A 20,247-nucleotide genomic window follows, 5' to 3' on the forward strand; every position below is an offset into this window, starting at 1 on the left:
GTAGATACTGGACATACAGACTAGCTCAAAGTATAATGTTGAGACAAGAATAAGGTAAGTGAAAATCTAGGAACATGGTACAAGTAGACAAATCATTTGTCTTTGGCAAGATGCCCCTGCAAATTGGAATTTCAGCTTTATGGACAGATGGTTAATCTGTTTCTTTAAAGCAAGTGAATCTATAATTAACTAAAACCCTGGCTTAGATAAGGGATTGATGCTTAATCTTTGTTGTTTTACCAGGAAAAAGAATCCTTGCCTTGATGCTAATGTGATTTTCCACCATGCTGAAGATTTAAGTATTCATTTTACTTAATATGAGCTCTTGTACTTCTGTTCTTTGGGTAAGGCAAGTGACTTATCCAGTTGGTCAGTCTAATAGTCATTTTAACACATGAATTATGTAGATGTTTATCTTCCATTGTCAAGTTATTAAATGCATGTTCCTTTCTATCCAAGTGTATATTATAGGTTTGGAATGAAGGGAAGAAGTGATTATAGCTTTTGTCTGAGGATAAATTGAGATACAAAAGGAAGTATTATTGGTGCCAAGTGTCAGTACAAGGTGTGGTTGATATCTATGATTTCTTCCTTAACAATAGGTTACGTTGACAGGTCAAAACATGCAATTTTATGGTTGTAGGCCCTTTGAGAGCTTAGAGAATGTTGGTGAAAGGAACAGTACAATACTACTCAACTATCAGACCACACACATTTTGGTTGACTAACTTAAATACTCCATAACTGGTGGTGGTATGATTTTGTTGACACTATCTTCTAAGAGGTAGGTGTAGGCCACAGAAGCCTCCAAGCATTTAAAACTTCCCAAAATTATGTAAAACCATTTTTTATCACACCCCTGAGTTTTAGCTTAGTACAAAAATCACAACTCCTGTAGAAGTAAACACCATTTTATTTTCAAAACACCTTAACTGTGCAGCCTGTACAAAATAAGTTATATCAATACTTAAAGAAAATGCTTTGTAATATAAGAGGAATGTTAAATTCATCCACCTGCCAACCAGAAGTAGGCTGAAGGCTACATTGAAGATAAAGGTCATACTTGTGTATCTAAGTTATATGTATATAGTTAAGTGGGTTTCCTTCAACCTGAAAACACATTATAAATGGTTTTTTTGTTTTGTTTTTTAAACTAATACAGAACACAGTTGACAAAAATAATTTTACATATTTTAAATGTTACAGGAACAGCCTAAATAATGAACGTTGGAAGACTAGGATTTCTTTGTAAATAAACTAATGTCTGAAAATGTTTGTTCATTAACAACAAAAAATAAAATTGAACACCAGTACAACACATTTATATATTAATTCAAACTCTAAAAGGGATAAACACAGTGTAACTGTTTTATCTGCTACACAAAAACAACTTAAATGCACTCCTATCACAATTAGGAAATGTTTGTTACCATACATTTACTGTAACCTAGTGATGGTAGTAAAATTTATCAGTATGTTTTAGTCATGTACCATCCATTTCTCTGATCATCAGTGAAATTTATATTCATCCATATGTAATAAATAAAACATAAGTTTTATCTTCCCTTTCACACAGAATTTTATGAACACTATATTTAAACACTGCAAATAGGCATGGCCCTAGAATGCAAAATAGAACACCCCTGTTGGTTTTTGAGTGCAACATTAACAAACAGACTAGGAAGCAACAAGATTAAAGGACTACATCTTTATGATAAGGGAAGGGGTCACTAAGTATCATTATTAATTTGAATATTTACCACAAACTAGTCAAAATCATCAGTAGTTCAGAGTACATAAACACAAGTGTGCCCTGAACCATGATCAAAGAAAATCTATGCAAATAATCACCAACAAACATTTGAAGTTACCAAGACTTAATTTGATAAATACTTGTAAATCTATCCTTTGTTTTCCACCATTAAATGATACATGTTTAGGGTATATACACGATTTCACGGAGAAGACATTTATATTAATGATTTTGCAAGAACCACATGGATAATTTGACACCTGAGTAAACATAATGGGTAGGTATGTTAGTATCATGAAATGAAAATCAATTTATCTTTCTCTACACTGACTAATGGAATATTAAACAACTACAGTTCTAAAAATATATATATTTTTGGTATAATGCTGTTTTGATGGTTAATTTTCAATGTTTCTCATTTCAACTTGTTGCTTTATTTCTGTTCTGATCAACTCTTAAGAGCCACCAGTAAATTAAGCTTATTACATATTTTATGATAGCTCTTAAAAGACTTTCATAATACTATTAAACATGTACAAATATTTAAAGTTTATAAACTCTCTTGCTATAGGGAGGTCAAATGGCATGTCACAACTTAGTTTTTACATTAAGTTTAAACTCCTTTATTACCAACATATAAAAATAAATATGGTTATTTAAATTTTCAACTTCCTCTTTAAAATGTTATGATTTAACACACTGTCTTATTTTAAATCATCCTTAATGACCCATATTTAACTTATTACTAAAACAAAGTCTCCAGTCTTTTTGTTTATAAATTAAAAAGTCACATCCATCCTGCCGTACCTAACCTGTTGCAGCTACTCTCTTGCACATTCTTGAACATTTTTCTCTGTTTGCTATTATATAATTTCTAACCAATAAAACATTTTATTTTCTGTTAATTCAGATACAAATTGAAAGTTTCTATCCACAATTTCAGATAAAGGACTCACAGTAAAGCATTTTGTCTTTGTTAGAAACCAGTTAAATTATAATAGTCACAGGATATTGTTTGCTTTGTAAATTATTGTATTGTCTGCATATTTAAAATAAATACTGAGTATTGTCGCTGGGCTGATTGTAATGTAAAAATTACAAAGTAAATACGTACATAAAGTGTAACTACATTCACTGTGATGTACAGATTGTAAAGTTAAATAAAAACACGTGGAAACTTACAAACCTTAAGCTAGTTCTTAGGTTAAATAATTTAAATTTTTGTTGCCATCTACAGTCTGAAAAAGGTTACTTAGATATAGTTTGTATTTTTGTGATTACAAGCTAGGGTAGAGGAAACAGCAGATTGTAGAGGTTGTACAAATGAAGTTGATCACTGGTTAAAATTTCTCACTATTTTCACAAACAAAATCTTTACTATAGATTTTGTAAAGATACAACTTTTATTATCAGTACATATGAACAAGCTAGGTATCAAAACATGGTTAGTAAACCAAATTTTAATAAGTTCCAAGTTCTTAAGTATTTAAAAAATCTTGAATCTCCACTTACATGAGAATTGCAACAGTTGCACTCTAGGTCTTCCATAATTTATTTATGGAAAGCTTTTTTATATATAATCAATTTTATTTGGTTACAGAACAAGTGGAAAAACCAGATTTATCTGCCATGTCACCTACTATGTCCTCTCTTTCTCTAACTGAATAGTTCTGACACTTTATAATCAACAAAGAGACAACGTTTTAATCTGCAAATGATGTGTTGTTTTCTGTAATGGATATTCTCCATTTTGTTGTTCAATTTCAAATTTTTTCTCACAGGAATTATGTCACCTATTTTAGGTAGATTAATAACGACTCTTGTTGCAGAGTTAGGAAGCCAGACAAATTATGACAGTTGACAGGACATTGGTACTTCAGTATTATTATGATGTGTTCTCAGGTACTTTATTTAATTCAACAAAAAAGGCAACCCACAAAGTGCTACACTTTGTGTTTTTTTACTTATTATTATAAAACTAAAAGTTAAGAATTAAAAACATTATACAAGATTCACTAGGATAATGAAAGTATAAATTATTCACAAGGTACGCTTCTGTTACAGGATTATTAATTATATATGGTTCATAGGGTCACAAACTCTAGCATTGGCCAAGCCGATAGCAAGAGAGTAGGAAACAAAAACATATGGTTAGAAGGTCAGTCAAGATGAGAGCCTGTCTCAAAAGAATATTTAACTTGTCATACTTGACAACCATTCCAATTTGTAATAATAATAAAAGCTTACAGAATCTGATATCAAATGGCTGAAAATTGGATTTGTAGATTTAAAGAATAAAAGTATACAACATACTGATGACATAATTCACACACGTGTGGTTTTGTTCTTGAATTGCAAATCTATTTCACAGCAGTACTGTGATTTTAAATAGTAAAATACAATTATAATTCTGCTAAGAAACAGATTAAGTATATGCTTTGACATTTGATTCAGTTCAAAAACTAACACAGAAATGGAGCTTCTACACAAAAGAACAAACATCAAATGATATGTTCTGTTTTGGCGAGATGATTGGTCAACTGAAACACCAGAAGTCACAGCTGTGTGTTCACTCCTGTTGGCTTAGATTTTAAAAAAATTAATTAGTTAGATAGTAGCAGAAAAAAAGTAAAATGATATAAAATATTCAACTCCAAATGCTGTTTATTCATGACTATAGATTACCTTTTTTTTATAAATACGACAAAATTTACTACAGCACAAGCAAAACAATAGTGTATCATCATTTTGACATGGAATTTCCTTCTACCATGACTAGTTGTAAGTTATACAACACAGTTTGAAACAAGTCTCATCTGATACTGCTCTACTCCTCCTTTTCATTCTTTTTTTTTTCACCTTGTTCAAACTCTCATTAATTTTCTATTTACATTTTACAATCTATACAAGTTATAGTGGGTAGGAACCCACTAGGCATGACTCAAAAGGCACAACACCAGTTACCCTTATCTTTAACATATACAATGTAGACAGTCTTTGATTCCTTACACACTTGGTGAAACCAGTAGCTAACCTCACCTTTAATGCCACAGACTAGTATATAAAGTTGGAGCTGGTTGAGGAGCACCTAAGCTCGAGGGACCTGAATTTATATGCTCTGCACATGGATTTTGAATGTTACCCATCATATTCCAAGCCTGGCCTTGCAGCTGTAGTGATGCCATCTGGTTTTGAATCTGTAAAATTGTAGTGGTAAGCATTTTGCTTTAAAACCAGGGATGGTGAGAAATTTGGATTATTTTTGCCAAAGACACACACACTTCAAAAACAAAAGTTTAAAATCTTTACAAAACCCCAACTAACATATGTAATAAAAAACTTCAATTCTGCAGTTGCTCAAAATGTTATGCTAGAAAACAGCATCAGATATTTAACAATCTCCAAGTTAACAGTTACAAACAGAACAATAACCAACAAAAGCTGTAACAACAAACACCATTGGTCATTAACAGAAAACATGAATTACTTAACAATGACTTGGTGTTTACAGTCCACAAACAAAATAATAACCAACAAACATAACTAGTCATTAATAGATACTTGTAGTTCAGAAAACAAACAATGACCAAGTTTACAGTTATAAACAGAAGTTGTAATGAAGGATGGAGAACACTAACAGCACTGTGACAGTAAATCTTCACAAGCCAGCAGTCAAGTCACTTGGGTGACTGAAATGAAACATACAACTATGCATGAAGAACACAAATCCAACAGCCAAGTCTTGTCCATAAGATTCAGATTACATTTTCTTTATGAACCCCATGTCAGAATTCATTCACACTTTCAGTAATAAAGCTGCTATAGTGTCTGAGAAAAAACAAAAAACTTACTCATGAGGAAATATCTAGTTCATTAAATGTTAGGCTTAACCTGCAGATGACCTACAAAAGTCAAAACGTTGTTTTCTACTTTATCTTGATTAAAGTTTTAATACTCATACCAGCTGCCTTTAGAATACATTTAGGCTTAACAGAATATTACAGTGAACACAAAACTTAGAGTAATTTCCTTTATCACACAGACAATCTTGAGTACTACAAGTGTCCATTCTTCCTGTCTAATGGTAAAATTCTTGAAAAGGTTAAAACATTTTACACTGAGTATATTATCACTAAAATGCCAAATGCAGATTTAAAAAAACATCAATTTTGAAAATATTAGTTTTTAATTAATTTCTCTGAAACATTTACATTACAATCAATGTGAAGTTGAAATTCAATTTTCAAATAGGTTTAATTACAACTTTTCTACATATGTAATCAATATTAGTTAATAAGGTATAATGACACACAGAGTTAATCATACTTTATAAAAACAATTTTCCATCAACCATGGAAATTATTCTCCAATTACCAGCCAGGATCACACACTACTACAAAGGACAATGAAGTAACCTTGCACCTTGTATATTGAACAACCTTCCAAAAGGTCATTCATGAGAAATGGCTTCTAGAACAATGCTTAAGAAAAATAAAAATGTAAAAAGTCCATTGCAGCTATAAAGGGAGACTTAACACACAGGCATTGCTATGATTCAAGATTCTTCAGCCAAATTTACTTAGAAAACAATTGTTAATTTCCAGGTGTATTTTTGAGGTTGTAGGCCTTTGTCGAAGTCTCATTTATTACTTTGTTAATTGAATTTAGAGTTTACCAGTTTTGTCTTTTTTATTAAAGTGGCAGGGGGTCCAAAGGTTCTCTTTGTTATTATTTATAGTTCTCACTTATCCAGATTGGGCTTGAGTGTGGTTTTGAAGTCTACTACTATCTAGCCTAGTAATGATGATTGTTACATAAATAAATTTATTTCAGACAAGTCGCCAACTTATTGTGTTACGTAATACTATTTCTTACAGCTGGAAATTTTAATTTAGAAGTTAATTAATTCTCCAATTCTTCTATTTGGTCTCTTTGTTATTATTTATAGTTCTTAATTATCCAGATTGGACTGGAGAGTGGTTTTGGAGTCTGCCACTATCCAACTTTTTCATCTTTCCAATTGCACTCACATGGTTGTGCCTAGCTTTTCTGTAAGTGCACGAACTGTTGTGCAAGGGTCTGTCTCAACTGCTTCCATTAAGGTGTTTTCATCTAAGGATGACTTCCTTCCACGACCTTCAAGACTTTCTTCTCCAGGTTGAAGCCTTTGGAATCAATGCTGAACTGTACGTTCAGTAACAGATCTGTGACCGAATGCTTGGTTGATGTTCTGTGTAGTTTCATTAGCTTTTTGTCCAAGTCTGAAGTCGTAGAGGAAAATGAGATGAAATTCCTTGTCCATGCTGCCTTAGAGATTGCAAAACTTACTGAGCAGAGTTGAAACAGCAGACAATTAAGACACCTTGTAAACAACAAATGCTGGATTAAACCAAGGATAAGTTACTCAATATGCAGTTTCTAAAATGTCATCATGAGAACTCTGATTTATTTCTGGACAACCTAATGTTTAAAGCATGTGTTTCTTCATGCTTAACTTGCAATACTACTATGAAGTGTACTTCCATTTCATCTTTTCTTGTTAGTTTCATTTGTTTTTTTATCCACAGTTTTATCTAACCTTTCTCTGAATTACATATCCATCTTATTTAATGCATTTTTTGTTTCATTTATATTTTCCATGCAATAAAAATTATTTGTTGTAGCTTCTCAAAACTCAACTTAAATGAATTACCAAGTCGATATCTGCATACAACTGTTATCTTTTAAAATATGTAGGTCACAAGAAAGTTTTCCCTTTTAATTTCATTTTAGTGATTTTAAAACTTAAGCTTTGTCAGTCAACTTTGTGTTTTTGTAGGTAAACTTCAGTTATATTATATTGTTACTAGTTAATATTTACTTGAAAGAATTGTGTCACATTACTCTCAAAAGTAAATAAGAAAGTCATTATAAAAACCAACTTGGCCAAGTCTAGATGTTCCTTGAACAGGATTAGACAGGCCTCTATTCCAGACAGCTCCACCTTGTGGACCAATCCCCAAAGAACCAAAAGGGTTAGTTGAATGCACAGTCTGTAAATGAAAATACAAGTATTTATACATGAGTAAATTGCAAACTGAAAAAACTGCTTCCTCAAAAAACTATGGAAATGGTACATTCAAATTCAAAAGTTACATTTTTCAAACCTTAAGTAGAAATACTAAAGAAAAAGCACATATATTGCTAAAACACCTTAAACAACAAGATAAAGTAATTAAAGACTACAATTAAAATGAGGTATGGGTAATAGATTTAGACAAAAAGGTAAATGTAAATAAATTAACAAGTAGAACATTGAGATACAATGTAAATAATACAGTTAATAAAGTGCTAAAATTAGAAATACAGACAATAAAACATATATAAGTACTACACTCAAAATACACCAAGAATAATTTAAAATATATATTTTCATGTTGAAACTTGACATTATTTACGTGCTCTTTAAGATAATAGCAATGGAATAACTATTGATTATAATACCAACCAAACATGAAACTTTTAACAACAAACTACTAAACCAAAAATAATGAATTTGAAATTTTAAATCTAAAGTAAATAATGAACAAAAATTCAGACATCTTTACCAGTTTTAATGAATGATATTTAAAACAAGTGATCATTAGGGACGAAAGGAGAATTTCTGAACAGATACAATAAACAAGTATCTGAACAACCAAACCAGCCCAATAATGTGTATATCTAGCTATCCTCATTATTTTCACACAGAGGAAAATGTGTTATAAACTACTAATACATAGGTTTTAGGATAAATATTTCAAGTCCCACAACTCTCTCTCTAAACCAATGCATAAAAATATTTAGTGAAAAGAAAAGTATACTAAACATGAACCAAAACAGCAAGAAACTTTTATTGAAGTTTAGTCAAAAGATAGGTTTACACAACCTACACAAAATGCATTTTAATATATTCAAAGCCTTTATCAGCATGTCTTCAGTATTCACAGAAACATTTTTGAAAGGCTAATGATTTATAATATTCTTATGTAAATATTTCAAAAACTGTAGTTTCCATGTTATGTTGAGCAACTTCATAAGTTGTTTTTACTTTCAGGAGTTATACGTTCCAGCCAAGAGTACAAGAGAAGCCATTTAATAACAACTTAGAATAATGTGGTAAAAATACTCTGCAACCAGAAGTCAGCATTAATCATTCTTATATTTAGGCTCAAGATTTTGTTTTCAAATTTTCTACTTTTAAATTACAATGTATAATTTTATTTCCCTACAAAGTTCTTGTCACTTCTTACAATCTGAGGTTACCTTAGTGAAAACGAATTTTTAATGTCAATATATTTAAAAAATGTCACTTGTCTTTTCACTAGCAACAATGTAATATATATTTTTACTGACGAAGTTAATAACTTCATAAAGATAATGGTTTCTTAAAATACACATACATTTTACATGTAAAATACCAATTTGCTGCTAACACTCACTATAGCTTTCTACACTTTTATAAAATGAAACAAAAGAGCTGAAGATGGTGTTTTAGTTACTAACTAAAATATTCTTCTTTTAACAATTTCAAAATATTGGATTCAACTCAAAAATACTTACTATCTACACTTTCTCTTAAATAACACTTGTTTTAGAGAAGTATTCTTACCTGTGGTAAACAATTATTCTGAAGTGGAAATCCTATCATTGTATTAGATGTACTCAAAACTCTACCAGATGGAATACCTCCCATCATAGTATTAGTTTGATACATGGGTGGCAGTGCATACATGCCTCCAGTGGGGAAAAAAAGAATTATTTTAAAACCATGTAAAAATACAGGCACTGTATATAAAAACAATGTTTACTGTACTTATGCACTCTCTGTAGGAAAAAAAGTAAAGTTACATAAATGTTTAAAAACTAACATTTATTCTACACACATTCATTCTATGGGAAAAGCTTTAAGAACCATGTGCATGTACATCTTGTGTAAAAGAAAGACAGATTTAAGATTCAATAAAAAAATCTACACATACACATTTGTATTTACTGTACATTCAGACCCTGTCCTATTAAAAATAATATAAAAAATATAGATATATGCATTACACATGTAAATAATTAGTTTGTATGAAAAAATATGGTTGAATTTATTTGTATACTAACCTCTAGGTTTAAATTGTGCACAAATAACACTATGTCACTTACACACAAATATTCTGTACAACTACAGGATAGACTACCTGACATTCCAAAAGATGGCCAAGATCCATTTGTGGATCCTGATGTGTATAGTGACAGAATGGATTCTTTAGTAAGAATAATCTTGTCCCGAGGTTCAACTGGTGCTTCCTGACCGAAGAAGTCCTTTTCAGCTATTCCTGTAGACTGGACATTGTTTTTTGATTTGATGCAGCTGTTGTTGCACTCACCAAACAATCAAACAGATCATTAGCTGTATCTGTTTTAGGAACACCTGTCACAGAAATTATTTCTTTAGAAGCAAGAACAAAACATTCTAATAATTTATAATCCTTTCTCAGTTACTTTTAAAAAGATCTGCAAGTAGTGTCAACTCACCTAGGCCTAAGAGGTCATCTGAAGCTGTATCTGATTTAGGAACGTCTGTAATATAAAGGAAAATTTTAAGAACCAAAACCAAAAAATTCTTGTTTTTCACTTGCTTTACTAAGTTTCACAAATTACCAAGACATAAGAAGTTTGCTGAGAACTCTACTTTTCCTTTTTTATTTCACTAAATTTCACAACTTACCTAAACATAAGAGGTCCACTGAAGATTCTACTGTTGATGACTGCTGAGTTTGTGGCTTTGGTGAAGGGGTTGTCTTATGAGTAATGGCATTAATGTTTGTTGTACCATGTGGTCGTGGTACTGCTATAGGTTGTTGAAGCACCTATATAAATACAAAGAAACAAACACGCACTGAACACAACTAAACTGCAATTTTTTTTGCCATGACTATAAACAAGTTTACCATAATAGTATACTACTTCAGGTTGCTAATGGTGTTGACAAATGTGTCTGTAATATCAGGTTGCTATGACCACAGATAAACATACTGTAATATGCATACTCTTTCAGGTTGTAATAACCACTTAAGTGGTCCACAAAACAGACCCACAATATAGAGAGAAACACAAAACTTGAGACGATCAATACAGACCAGCAATATACACGTTTTAGGTGGTCTTAAAAATTCTAATGTAACTGAAATTGTATCATTTACAAGTGATACTTCTTGGAGATATGCAGAAATACAAGTTTTTCATGTTTGTTTGAGAAGTTCCCTGAATAGATGTTACAAAATAACAAATAAATATTATTGAAACAGAATTAGAGTTATTATTTTGACTTAAGTCCTACTGCTGATAAGAATATGATAAACTAAATTCAACTGGCATTCATAATGCTGATAAGAACACAAAACATATCAGTACACTATTTTTATAACTGCAGAATTCAAGCACTGAAATAAGTTGAATATTTTCCACTTCTTTTGAAGCAATCCTAACACTAAGTTAAGCACATATGACAGTAAGCTTACCAGGTTCTCAACATTTTCTACTGCTTTACTTTTGTGTTGCTTTCTATCAATCTTTTCTTCTTCTACTTTGTACTGCAAAGAGCGTAACCACACTTAGATTAATATTAAAAAGAATGTAAACAACTGCCCATTTGAAATGGTTAGTAATTTTTTTCCATCTATTTTAGTGTTGTTCTATCTGAGAATGCATAACTAATATATTGCAAGTGGTCACAATATGTACACTTTAAGCAATTCAACATAAAACCTTACATAAAAAATTAATTTTACATTCATGTGGTAAAGAAATAGTACATGCATTCAAGTTGTACTCTACTAGCAAGGAATCAATTATGGTATTCATCATGAATTAAATATGCACATCAATACAACATCCATTTAAGAATCTAATTAATTACCATGAAAACCAAGTAAGCTATAAAATAATTTATAAGTAATCAAAGTTCAAAAATTATTTTAAATATCTTTAAGTAGATACCACATAAAAGCAATTCCATGTTTACACTTCATCAAGTTGTAGGGGATTATAAGAGATTCAACTCAAAGTCTTAAGAATCTTTTCTATAATTATGTACAATGAAAATTTCAGAATACACTTTTAGAAGTAATTACAATTATTAAAGTCTCAAAATTTCCAAAAACATCACTATAATGTCACAAATTAATTAACATAAAACTCAGATCCATGTATTTATTCATGTGTAAGTGTTCAGAGTGAAAGTATATTGAAAAATACATTTATTTACAGGTCTATTAGCACAAACAACATTGAAATGAACACCAAAACAACTTGTTTTACAAAATGTATATGTCATTATTAAATAAACTTAACATCCATCTGGTGTACCTTTATACAAATTTCCTATTTATCATATCAGTCCACAGCTTTTAATAAAATTAATAGTCAATGAAATATATAGCAGTAAACATAGAAAAAGTTGAGTGTTGAAATAGTCACAGAACTCATTAATAACTAGCAATAAAACTATACAATCATCAGCTGTAATATAGAGGTAATTAGCCTATCATCACAGAAAATATCTCTAAGAAATGGGAGGAATGGATAAATCATATTAAAGTGTGTTCAAAAACTCACCACAAGTTTTGATACAGCGAGAGGAACCCATTCTTTAGCAATAAATCGTTTATGTTCATATTTATCACGTACAAATGTTTCCAGTAAACTGAATAAATACATTGAGGAATGGCAAAAAAAAGTCAGTAATGACATTTAAAAAGACTCAAAACCTGTTACATAAAATATAGAGATTTTATCACTTATTATGTTAAACACAGAATTGGAACTTGGCAATTACCCTATATAATTCTTTTGTGAAATGAAAAACAATGGCCTTAATGTTAAAATTAAAAATTATGAAACATCAATGAACACTAAACTTCTACAAATTTAACTACAAAACTTCTATTGAAGGATACGAGTCCGATCGAGGTCTGCTGAAGTTGTCTGGAAGGTTGGCTTCATAAATAGCTCTTGCTCTGCTATTGCCCATTTCTTGTAATAGCTGGAACAAAATAATGAAAATTAATTACAAATGCAATGGCAGAAGAAAACTAAAAGATGTTATTACAGCTTTAAAATGAGGTTTATAATTGTTTGTATCAGTTGAAATGAAGTACAAAAACTAGAACTTTAGAATGATACTTCTAGTTTCTTCTAACAGCTAAGTTGTGTAGTGAAAGAAGTGAAGAAAACTTTAAAAGAGTAATTCTAGTTACTTTAAAATCTTTAAAATGAAAGTAAGATTTAAACAAAAGCTTGAATACACTTTCTAATCAAACTGGGACTCTATTGAAACAGAGACTACAATATAATGAATTACTGAAATCTCATTAGATTTGAGGAATACTAATAATAGAAATTATTTTAAAATTCCAGGTTAGAAATCATTTATTAGTGGTAGACTTTTAAAGAATGTCTCTCTCTCACTTTCTATAAATAATGGATGAGTACCAGCCTTTTGGAATGTAGACGTAAAAAGTGTTAGTCAAGATAATGTCTACAGATATCTGAATACATTATGTTACAATGATTCTGAGTATGAAGATGAGTAATTAAAATGATAACTAATATACAACTCAAGTGGAACAGAATGTATTACAATTACTTTTGGGAAATGTATGTAACAGCACTTTATAATAAAAAAAATGTTCATACACTAAGATAATAATGGTGAATTCAGATTGAGGATTTAGAATTTCCAAAACAGAAATATTTCTTGTATGTAACAACAGTGGGAGAAAACAAAAAAAATATGGATCACCTTGTGGTTACAGAACCATCCATAAGAGTACCTGCAACAAATTACACAGAAACCATGGTAAGCAAAGTAAAACTTCTTGTGACAGGTGAAAATCTGCAAACACAAATGGCAGTGGTGAAAATGATCCACATGACCAGGTAATAATATATATCATAATTAAGATTTCCAACCAGGCATGAATTCATGAAAGATAAGGTTTTCAGTCACTCCTGCTGTTCAACCATTCACTATCTCATAGCAGCTGAAATATTAAGTATTCAGACTATTCTATACATAGACATGACAGTCAAGTTAACAGATGATGTACCTAGAGATTTCTGTGTTATCAGATGTTGAAAGGAATTATCTACTTCTTTCAATATACAAGTGACAGAAATGTATGCAGAGATTAGTGGTATGCTTTGGACATGACAACCACATCACAGGGTCTTTTCCAACAGAAACTATATTGCAGAACTACTGTCACAGTCATCAAGAATAGTATTAAAAGACCTGGACTGTGAAGCTTAAAGTTACTTTGATATCACATACACATATGTATCAAGATTACAATAGCAGGTTTCCAAGGTAAAAAGTTTTTACATATCATCTAATAACAAAGTGATATCAATAAGCAATTGTTTAAAAATATTAGTTGTTACCCAAAAGGATAATAATGAAATAATAATCATAGAAGGAATGGTTCAAAAAGTTTTCTATACCAAATGGTCAGAGAGTCAACGAGTGGTTTAGTGTGAACTACTTATGAGTATTTGGTTATAAGAGTTGAAGTAGAAGAACCATTTTAGGATGATTGACCATGGAAAAATTATGTCTAATGTTTTCTAACAGGTTTAGATATAAAAAAGGAAATTTTAGTTCCTCATTTTCAGAAAGTTAATCCATCGTTAATGAAATAGGATAATGTGTTAATAGGTGACATATGACAGATTTGGCAAATATATTTAATGGATTGCTCTTATCTCAATGTAAATATGTTTCTCAATGAGAAAAAAAACAAAGATAAAATGTGTTGATTTACAAAGAGCATAAAGAAAAAATTAAGGAATAACTTTAAAAGTTGGCAGATGGCATGATAGATTAATAAAGTAAAGACTTGGTTAATGTGGAAATTAGAATCAGCTGACTAATCAAGTTAAAACTAACAGTAAGAATTCTCTTGAACGCGTCAGAGATGAGTAGAATGTTAAAATGGAGATAGGGGGTTTATTAACCATTGATTGTGGCTGCTTTGAGCATACATAAATTTTTGTTGAACCATACACCATATATGGCACACTCACATTCAACTGTAAGAGGCAAACCATATCCTATATGGTGAATCAACAGTCAATGAGTTAAAGGATAATGATCCAGGTTTTTGTTTAAGATATGAAATAGGTGAGCTTTCAAATGTTTTCACAAAACACAAGGTTAGCTGTAGTTCTAACTCACATTGATATCAATATCTCAGTAATAAAACTGAAGGATGAAACACAGAGTCAAACATTGGTTTTTCTAAAGTTTCATAGTTTAAAGATAAAGGGTGCAAGTCTCTCTCTCTTGTTTCTGGTAGGACAATATATATAGTGAGTAAGTATCCAAGGGCTGGACTATTGCTAAAGAGCAAGTTCTTTTTTCTAATTTGGTGAAAAGAATAAAGCAAAGTCTAAACAGCTTGAAAAAAATACATTTCATTTTTCTCGACTCCACTTCCACTGTTAGGATAAAAAACATTCACCAAGTTAGGATAAACAAACAACTTTCATTGAGTTCAGATAAACAACAAAAGTTTCACCAAATTAGAAAAAACAAATTACTTGATATCCTCCACTGAGTACAAAGGCTGTAGCAAGAAGGGATAACAAATTACTTGATATCCTCAACTGAATACAAAGGCTGTAGCAAGAAGGGATAATTGCTTTACTTCTTGGTTTACTATTCTACATTTTAAAAAATGAATTTAATAATTTATTTCTAAACAGTAACAATCTATAAACATTTATATATAAAATATATAACTGAAATGTGACTGTATATCACAAAATACTAGTACACTGAAACATAACCAAGATAGGGAAAACAAAAAGCCAGTTTTACATTACTGGATATGTAACACGAGTGCACATGCACCATGTCAATGCAAGCTATGTAATGTTAGATAGGCATGAGTGGAAAGTCAGTATAATAAAAAATGATAAATATATAACATTATGAGACTAAAGCTACTAAACATTTGTATTTTTGTGTTATAATACATAGTCATTCTAGCATGATAAAAGTCAATTTATATTTATTTCATAATTTTTTATGATGGTTATGTGGTTGGTTAAGTGACAAACCCCACATAGTTAGAGTAGAAAAAATAAGAAAATATTATGTCTTACTGAAAACAAAAGTTTGAAATATATATTTAGGAGGTTTTAGAGGTTACACAAATAATATTTGAGATTTTTGGGATGAATAATTATTTTCTTAATCATAACATGAAATCACTTTGCACTCAGACGAGTAGTAGCAAAACAAACTATTTTCACAAACAAATACTTTGTCAAAATATTTCATTAAAAATCTGATTTTTGTGTACAAAATACTGTAACCTTCACTAAAAGTCTACCAAACTTTGTGAAGATACACATTCTGTATCAAAAGCTATAATGCAAATACTTAAAGTTTGTAAATGTTTAGACGAACACATGTACATTATATCAAGCCAGTAACGAAAAGGTTACAGTGCACTCATAGTATTAAACTCATATTTATAACTATAATTACACTGATAAAATATTGTATAATGACTTGGATCAAGTGGTACATTGGACAAACAAAAAACAAAATGATACATCTCATGCATATATTTTCTTGAATCAAGTAAAATCTTGAAATAAACAGAAACCTACATGCAACTATATGCAATTAAACATGTTTGAAGATTTCAGTAACACACACACAATTATAAATCAGAGCTTATATTTTACAGATATAAAATAAATTAAAACTTAATCAAAAAGAAAAAATAATTTTTTTTCTCTATCAACCAAATTTTCTTTATTAGGAAAAAAAAATAAAATTATAATGTTTACTTCAGTTAATAACTCCACCTTTTCTTTTGACACTTCAAGTCCAGAGAGACTTACCCCAACTTGTTCAGGAGTCCAAGTGTCTAGATTTACAGATTTAACCTTTGAGATATGTACACCAAGATTTCTGTGGATTCCAGCACATCGAATACAAAGGAACACTCCGAGATTCCAAGATGCCCATCGAGGTCCTACAGACCAATTAAAATTTATCTTACTAGAATATATAAAACAAATGCTACAATATATCAGATCATCCCATAACATTATGCCTGAAAATTGAATACAAAAAGTGCATAATCATTTATGTCTTTGTAGAAGGCTTTAATGATGAAAATATGTAGTAGGACATGTATAAAAATGTTCAGACAAATAAAACAAACTAACCCAAGTAAACTTTTTCAGATCATTAATCAAATAAAACCTTATGAAGATGGATGTGTCTAAGGAGCACAGTAGACATAGTGCTTTAGAAGTTTAAAAAAGTCAATAGTGCAGCAAAAACTACACAAAACATTCAAGGTGTTTATGGTGCGAAGTCTCAATAAAAGAAAGTGTCAAAGGTAGTTTCAGAAGTTCAGGTCAGGAAACTACAGCTTAAGTGATGCCCCACGTTTAGGTCATCCTGTTGAGTTTAATGATGACTTGCTGCTGGCTACACTTGATGAAGATTGTGCTGTAACAGTCAAAGAACTAGCACAGAAGCTTAATTTAACCCATTCAACAGTTCACCGTTATCTGCAACAGTTTGGGAAGGTGTAAAAACTTGGAAAATGCGTCTCCCATGATTTGACAGAAGCCAACCTTAGAACAAGAGTGGGAATTTGCACTTATCTGTACTCTCATGAACGTAACTCACCTTCTCTGGACAGTTTTGTGACTGGAGGTGAAAAATGGGTATTTTATAAAATTGTTAAGTGCTGCATACAATGGCTCAGTACAGATAAACTGGCTAAAGCACAGCCCAAAATGGACCTCCACCCTAGGAAAGTCTTGTTAAACATTTGGTGGAATATTGTTGGTGCAATCCACTTTGAGTTGCTGCCACTTAATGTAACAATTACATCAGACATCTACTGTCAACAGTTAGAGCACTTGAGTGTTGCACTGAGAAAAAAAAAAAAAAAGGCCTGCTTTGATCAATAGTAAAGGTGTTGTGTTACACCAGGATAATGCACAGCCCCATAAAGCAAGGATCACATCTGTAAAGATTGAAGAGCTAGACTGGGAAAACTTCCACATCCTTCTTATTCTACATATCTTACCCCATCTGATTATCATCTTTTCCAAAGTTTGCAGAACTATTTTGATGGAAAAAGAGCTTGGAACACATGAAGATGTCAAAATTACCATCTCTGCATTCTTTTCCTCCAAACACTAAAAATTTTATAGAAGTGACATTAAGAAGCTTGTGAATCATTGACAGGAAGTAATTTATAATAAAGGAACACACATTATTGTTTAAATAACATTAAAAGTGTTTGAAATCCTTTCTCTTTTTCTGAACCCAAAATCATACATTACTTAAGAGATGATCCAATATAATCTATATTCTTTTAACTTCCACAAACTTTGTTTAATACACTATAAACTATAAGCAAACACTTTTATTCTGTAATTACTTTGTAAAATAACATATTAGATCAAGTGCATCTGTTGTTCACCTCGATTAGGCAGTAATTTTCCAGATGGTTTATTCTGAGTGGTTGATATGATAGTGATGAAAGGATAACTGACCTGTCATCGGCTTATTTCTAAAAATTACTTCACCTAAAGTAGGCAAGAATTTATTTGAAAAACAAATGTTGGTTAGGTTACAGAAAGTAAAAGGTTGTTATTAATAGAGTTCAATAACTGGTCTATTCTTCAAAACAGAGCAGTTCATGAATTAGTGCTGGGACCATGGTTATTCCTCACTCACAATCACAATATTGAAAGTTGTGTAATCTGAAATTGGTTTGTTGAGGATTTAAAAATATTAGTTGTGGGTGAACAAATGGCATTTAAGTATGATTAACATTAAACATGTGGTTTACCATCAATAACACAGAAACAGAACTTACAGCATTGGCTAATATAACTAAGCCCTTAAGATAAAGTCCTACTGCAAGTAGAGCTATATTGTATAAATCACTAGTCACAATTCAACTGGCATATTATGTGTAGTTTTGGTTCTTTTACAGGACATTGAATTGTTGGAGATGGTTCATGTGAAAACTACTACGATAACCTACAGAAACAATGGGTTGTAATGTTGGTAGGACAAGTTCTTTTAAACTGTCAGGACTGATCTATATGAATGTCTCAAATTATTTACTGAAGCCTTCTTTAATTAAAGATCAGCTTTCAAAAGTGCTCAGATTATAGAATTTATATTTCATTTTCATCAAAACTTCTTATACTTGTACGTTTTTCTAATATCATTAATTAAAGATCAAACATCTCATTGAAGATTTTTTTTCCTTGAATGAATTCCATAATGCAAAACAACTTAGATAAAAATCCAAACAGGAAAACAGAAGATAAAAGGCAACTTAGAAACCAAAGAAAAAACTAATCCACATCCTTTCATCTGTTTGATTTTAAGCAAGACTTAAATTTATAAGATAAGGAATTTACTACAAATACTAAAACTATTCTGTAAAATGTAAGATATTATTACAAGTAGAAAGAATGGTTTCCCTTGGTATTTGTTTAAAACCTAGCAAACAAAAAATGTCTTGTTAGTGTCAGACGTGTTTGGTACATATACATTAACAACTGATAGCTTAAATGTAACAAATTACATTTATTTTTAAGCGTTTACTACTAGTACCAATAGTGAATATAAAAAAACAAAAATCAATTTAAAAACTAACAAATCAGTTGATACTCATCATACTCATAGTGGTAAAGCTTTAAGTTCAAAGCAAACAGGGTTATAATATAGATAACATAATTCTGGTATCCAGGCTATCAAAATGTTATTGTTTCACAGATTCTATGAATTGTAATTTAATAATAAGTACAAAACTACAAATACACAGCATGTACTGTATAAGTCATATAAATTTTACAGCTCAATGTCTAACCTATTCTTTCTGACTTTTTGAACTACAACGTACAAGTACATACTATTATTACACAGTCGTTAAATTATTTATATTACATTACCTTTTGCGTCACAATCAACGCAGTACTTATTGTCTTCTTCTCGTAAAAGTTGACACAATATTGTCTGGCATTTCTCCTGAATTTGCTTTTGCTTTTCCTTATCAGCTTTATTAGCCATTTTCTTACAAACGAACACGCAAACCGCCCTTTACACACACACCTCCCTTTGCAACTTCCGATATCATTTTTCCCCTTCACGTCATTTCCTATATTCTAAATATTACCGTTACCACTCATGTTTCTTATTGTAAAAAAGCAAAAAAAAATGAATAGTATTAATATTTATTTATTTACTATCTCTGAGTTGAAAATATTATATTAACTAGTTTATTCAACTGAAAATATCAGTTTAAAAAAATTTGTGGTACTAAGAGTAAGTGTGAAACTCATCACATTTCACTCATCACTGAGTCATATCAGTTTCGCGGAAATCCACTCCTTAACAGTAAACTTCACATCGTATAACACGA

The 20,247-nt window shown here is 30.7% G+C and overlaps 1 protein-coding gene and 1 long non-coding RNA gene across 3 annotated transcripts; both read right to left on the minus strand.

The window, feature by feature from the left end:
* Window positions 1-4,878: 4,878 nt before the first annotated feature.
* On the minus strand, window positions 4,879-6,922 carry LOC143230082 (uncharacterized). Its single transcript, XR_013016226.1, has 2 exons — window positions 6,784-6,922; window positions 4,879-4,950 (listed from the first exon to the last, which is right to left on the minus strand). It is a non-coding gene; the product is annotated as an uncharacterized LOC143230082 (long non-coding RNA).
* A 2,461-nt stretch (window positions 6,923-9,383) lies between these two features.
* On the minus strand, window positions 9,384-19,963 carry LOC143230081 (stromal membrane-associated protein 1-like). 2 transcript variants are annotated; one of them, XM_076463097.1, is made up of 9 exons: window positions 19,778-19,962; window positions 16,682-16,815; window positions 12,721-12,806; window positions 12,380-12,467; window positions 11,284-11,355; window positions 10,491-10,632; window positions 10,298-10,342; window positions 9,961-10,193; window positions 9,384-9,508 (listed from the first exon to the last, which is right to left on the minus strand). In XM_076463097.1, the coding sequence occupies exons 1-8, from the start codon at window positions 19,893-19,895 to the stop codon at window positions 10,093-10,095; spliced, it is 786 nt and encodes a 261-aa protein (XP_076319212.1). In that variant the 5' UTR covers window positions 19,896-19,962; the 3' UTR covers window positions 9,384-9,508; window positions 9,961-10,092. The 2 variants fall into 2 exon arrangements, with proteins under 2 accessions (XP_076319212.1, XP_076319213.1); XM_076463098.1 differs by lacking the exon at window positions 11,284-11,355 and having other exon boundaries at window positions 19,778-19,963.
* Window positions 19,964-20,247: the final 284 nt, after the last annotated feature.

Source organism: Tachypleus tridentatus, chromosome 10 (genome assembly GCF_004210375.1).
Source record: "Tachypleus tridentatus isolate NWPU-2018 chromosome 10, ASM421037v1, whole genome shotgun sequence".
In the NCBI taxonomy this organism is placed as follows: Eukaryota; Metazoa; Arthropoda; class Merostomata; order Xiphosura; family Limulidae; genus Tachypleus; species Tachypleus tridentatus.

Bases quoted from the DNA above. Each gene is read 5' to 3' on its own strand.
- LOC143230081 (XM_076463097.1), bottom strand. From the start codon at position 19,895: ATGGCTAATAAAGCTGATAAGGAAAAGCAAAAGCAAATTCAGGAGAAA. The intron at 12,807-16,681 runs GTAAGTCTCTCT...ATTTTGTTCCAG, and splicing joins GGACTCCTGAACAAGTTGGG to CTATTACAAGAAATGGGCAA. The intron at 10,194-10,297 runs GTGAGTTGACAC...TTTCTGTGACAG, and splicing joins AGATGACCTCTTAGGCCTAG to GTGTTCCTAAAACAGATACA.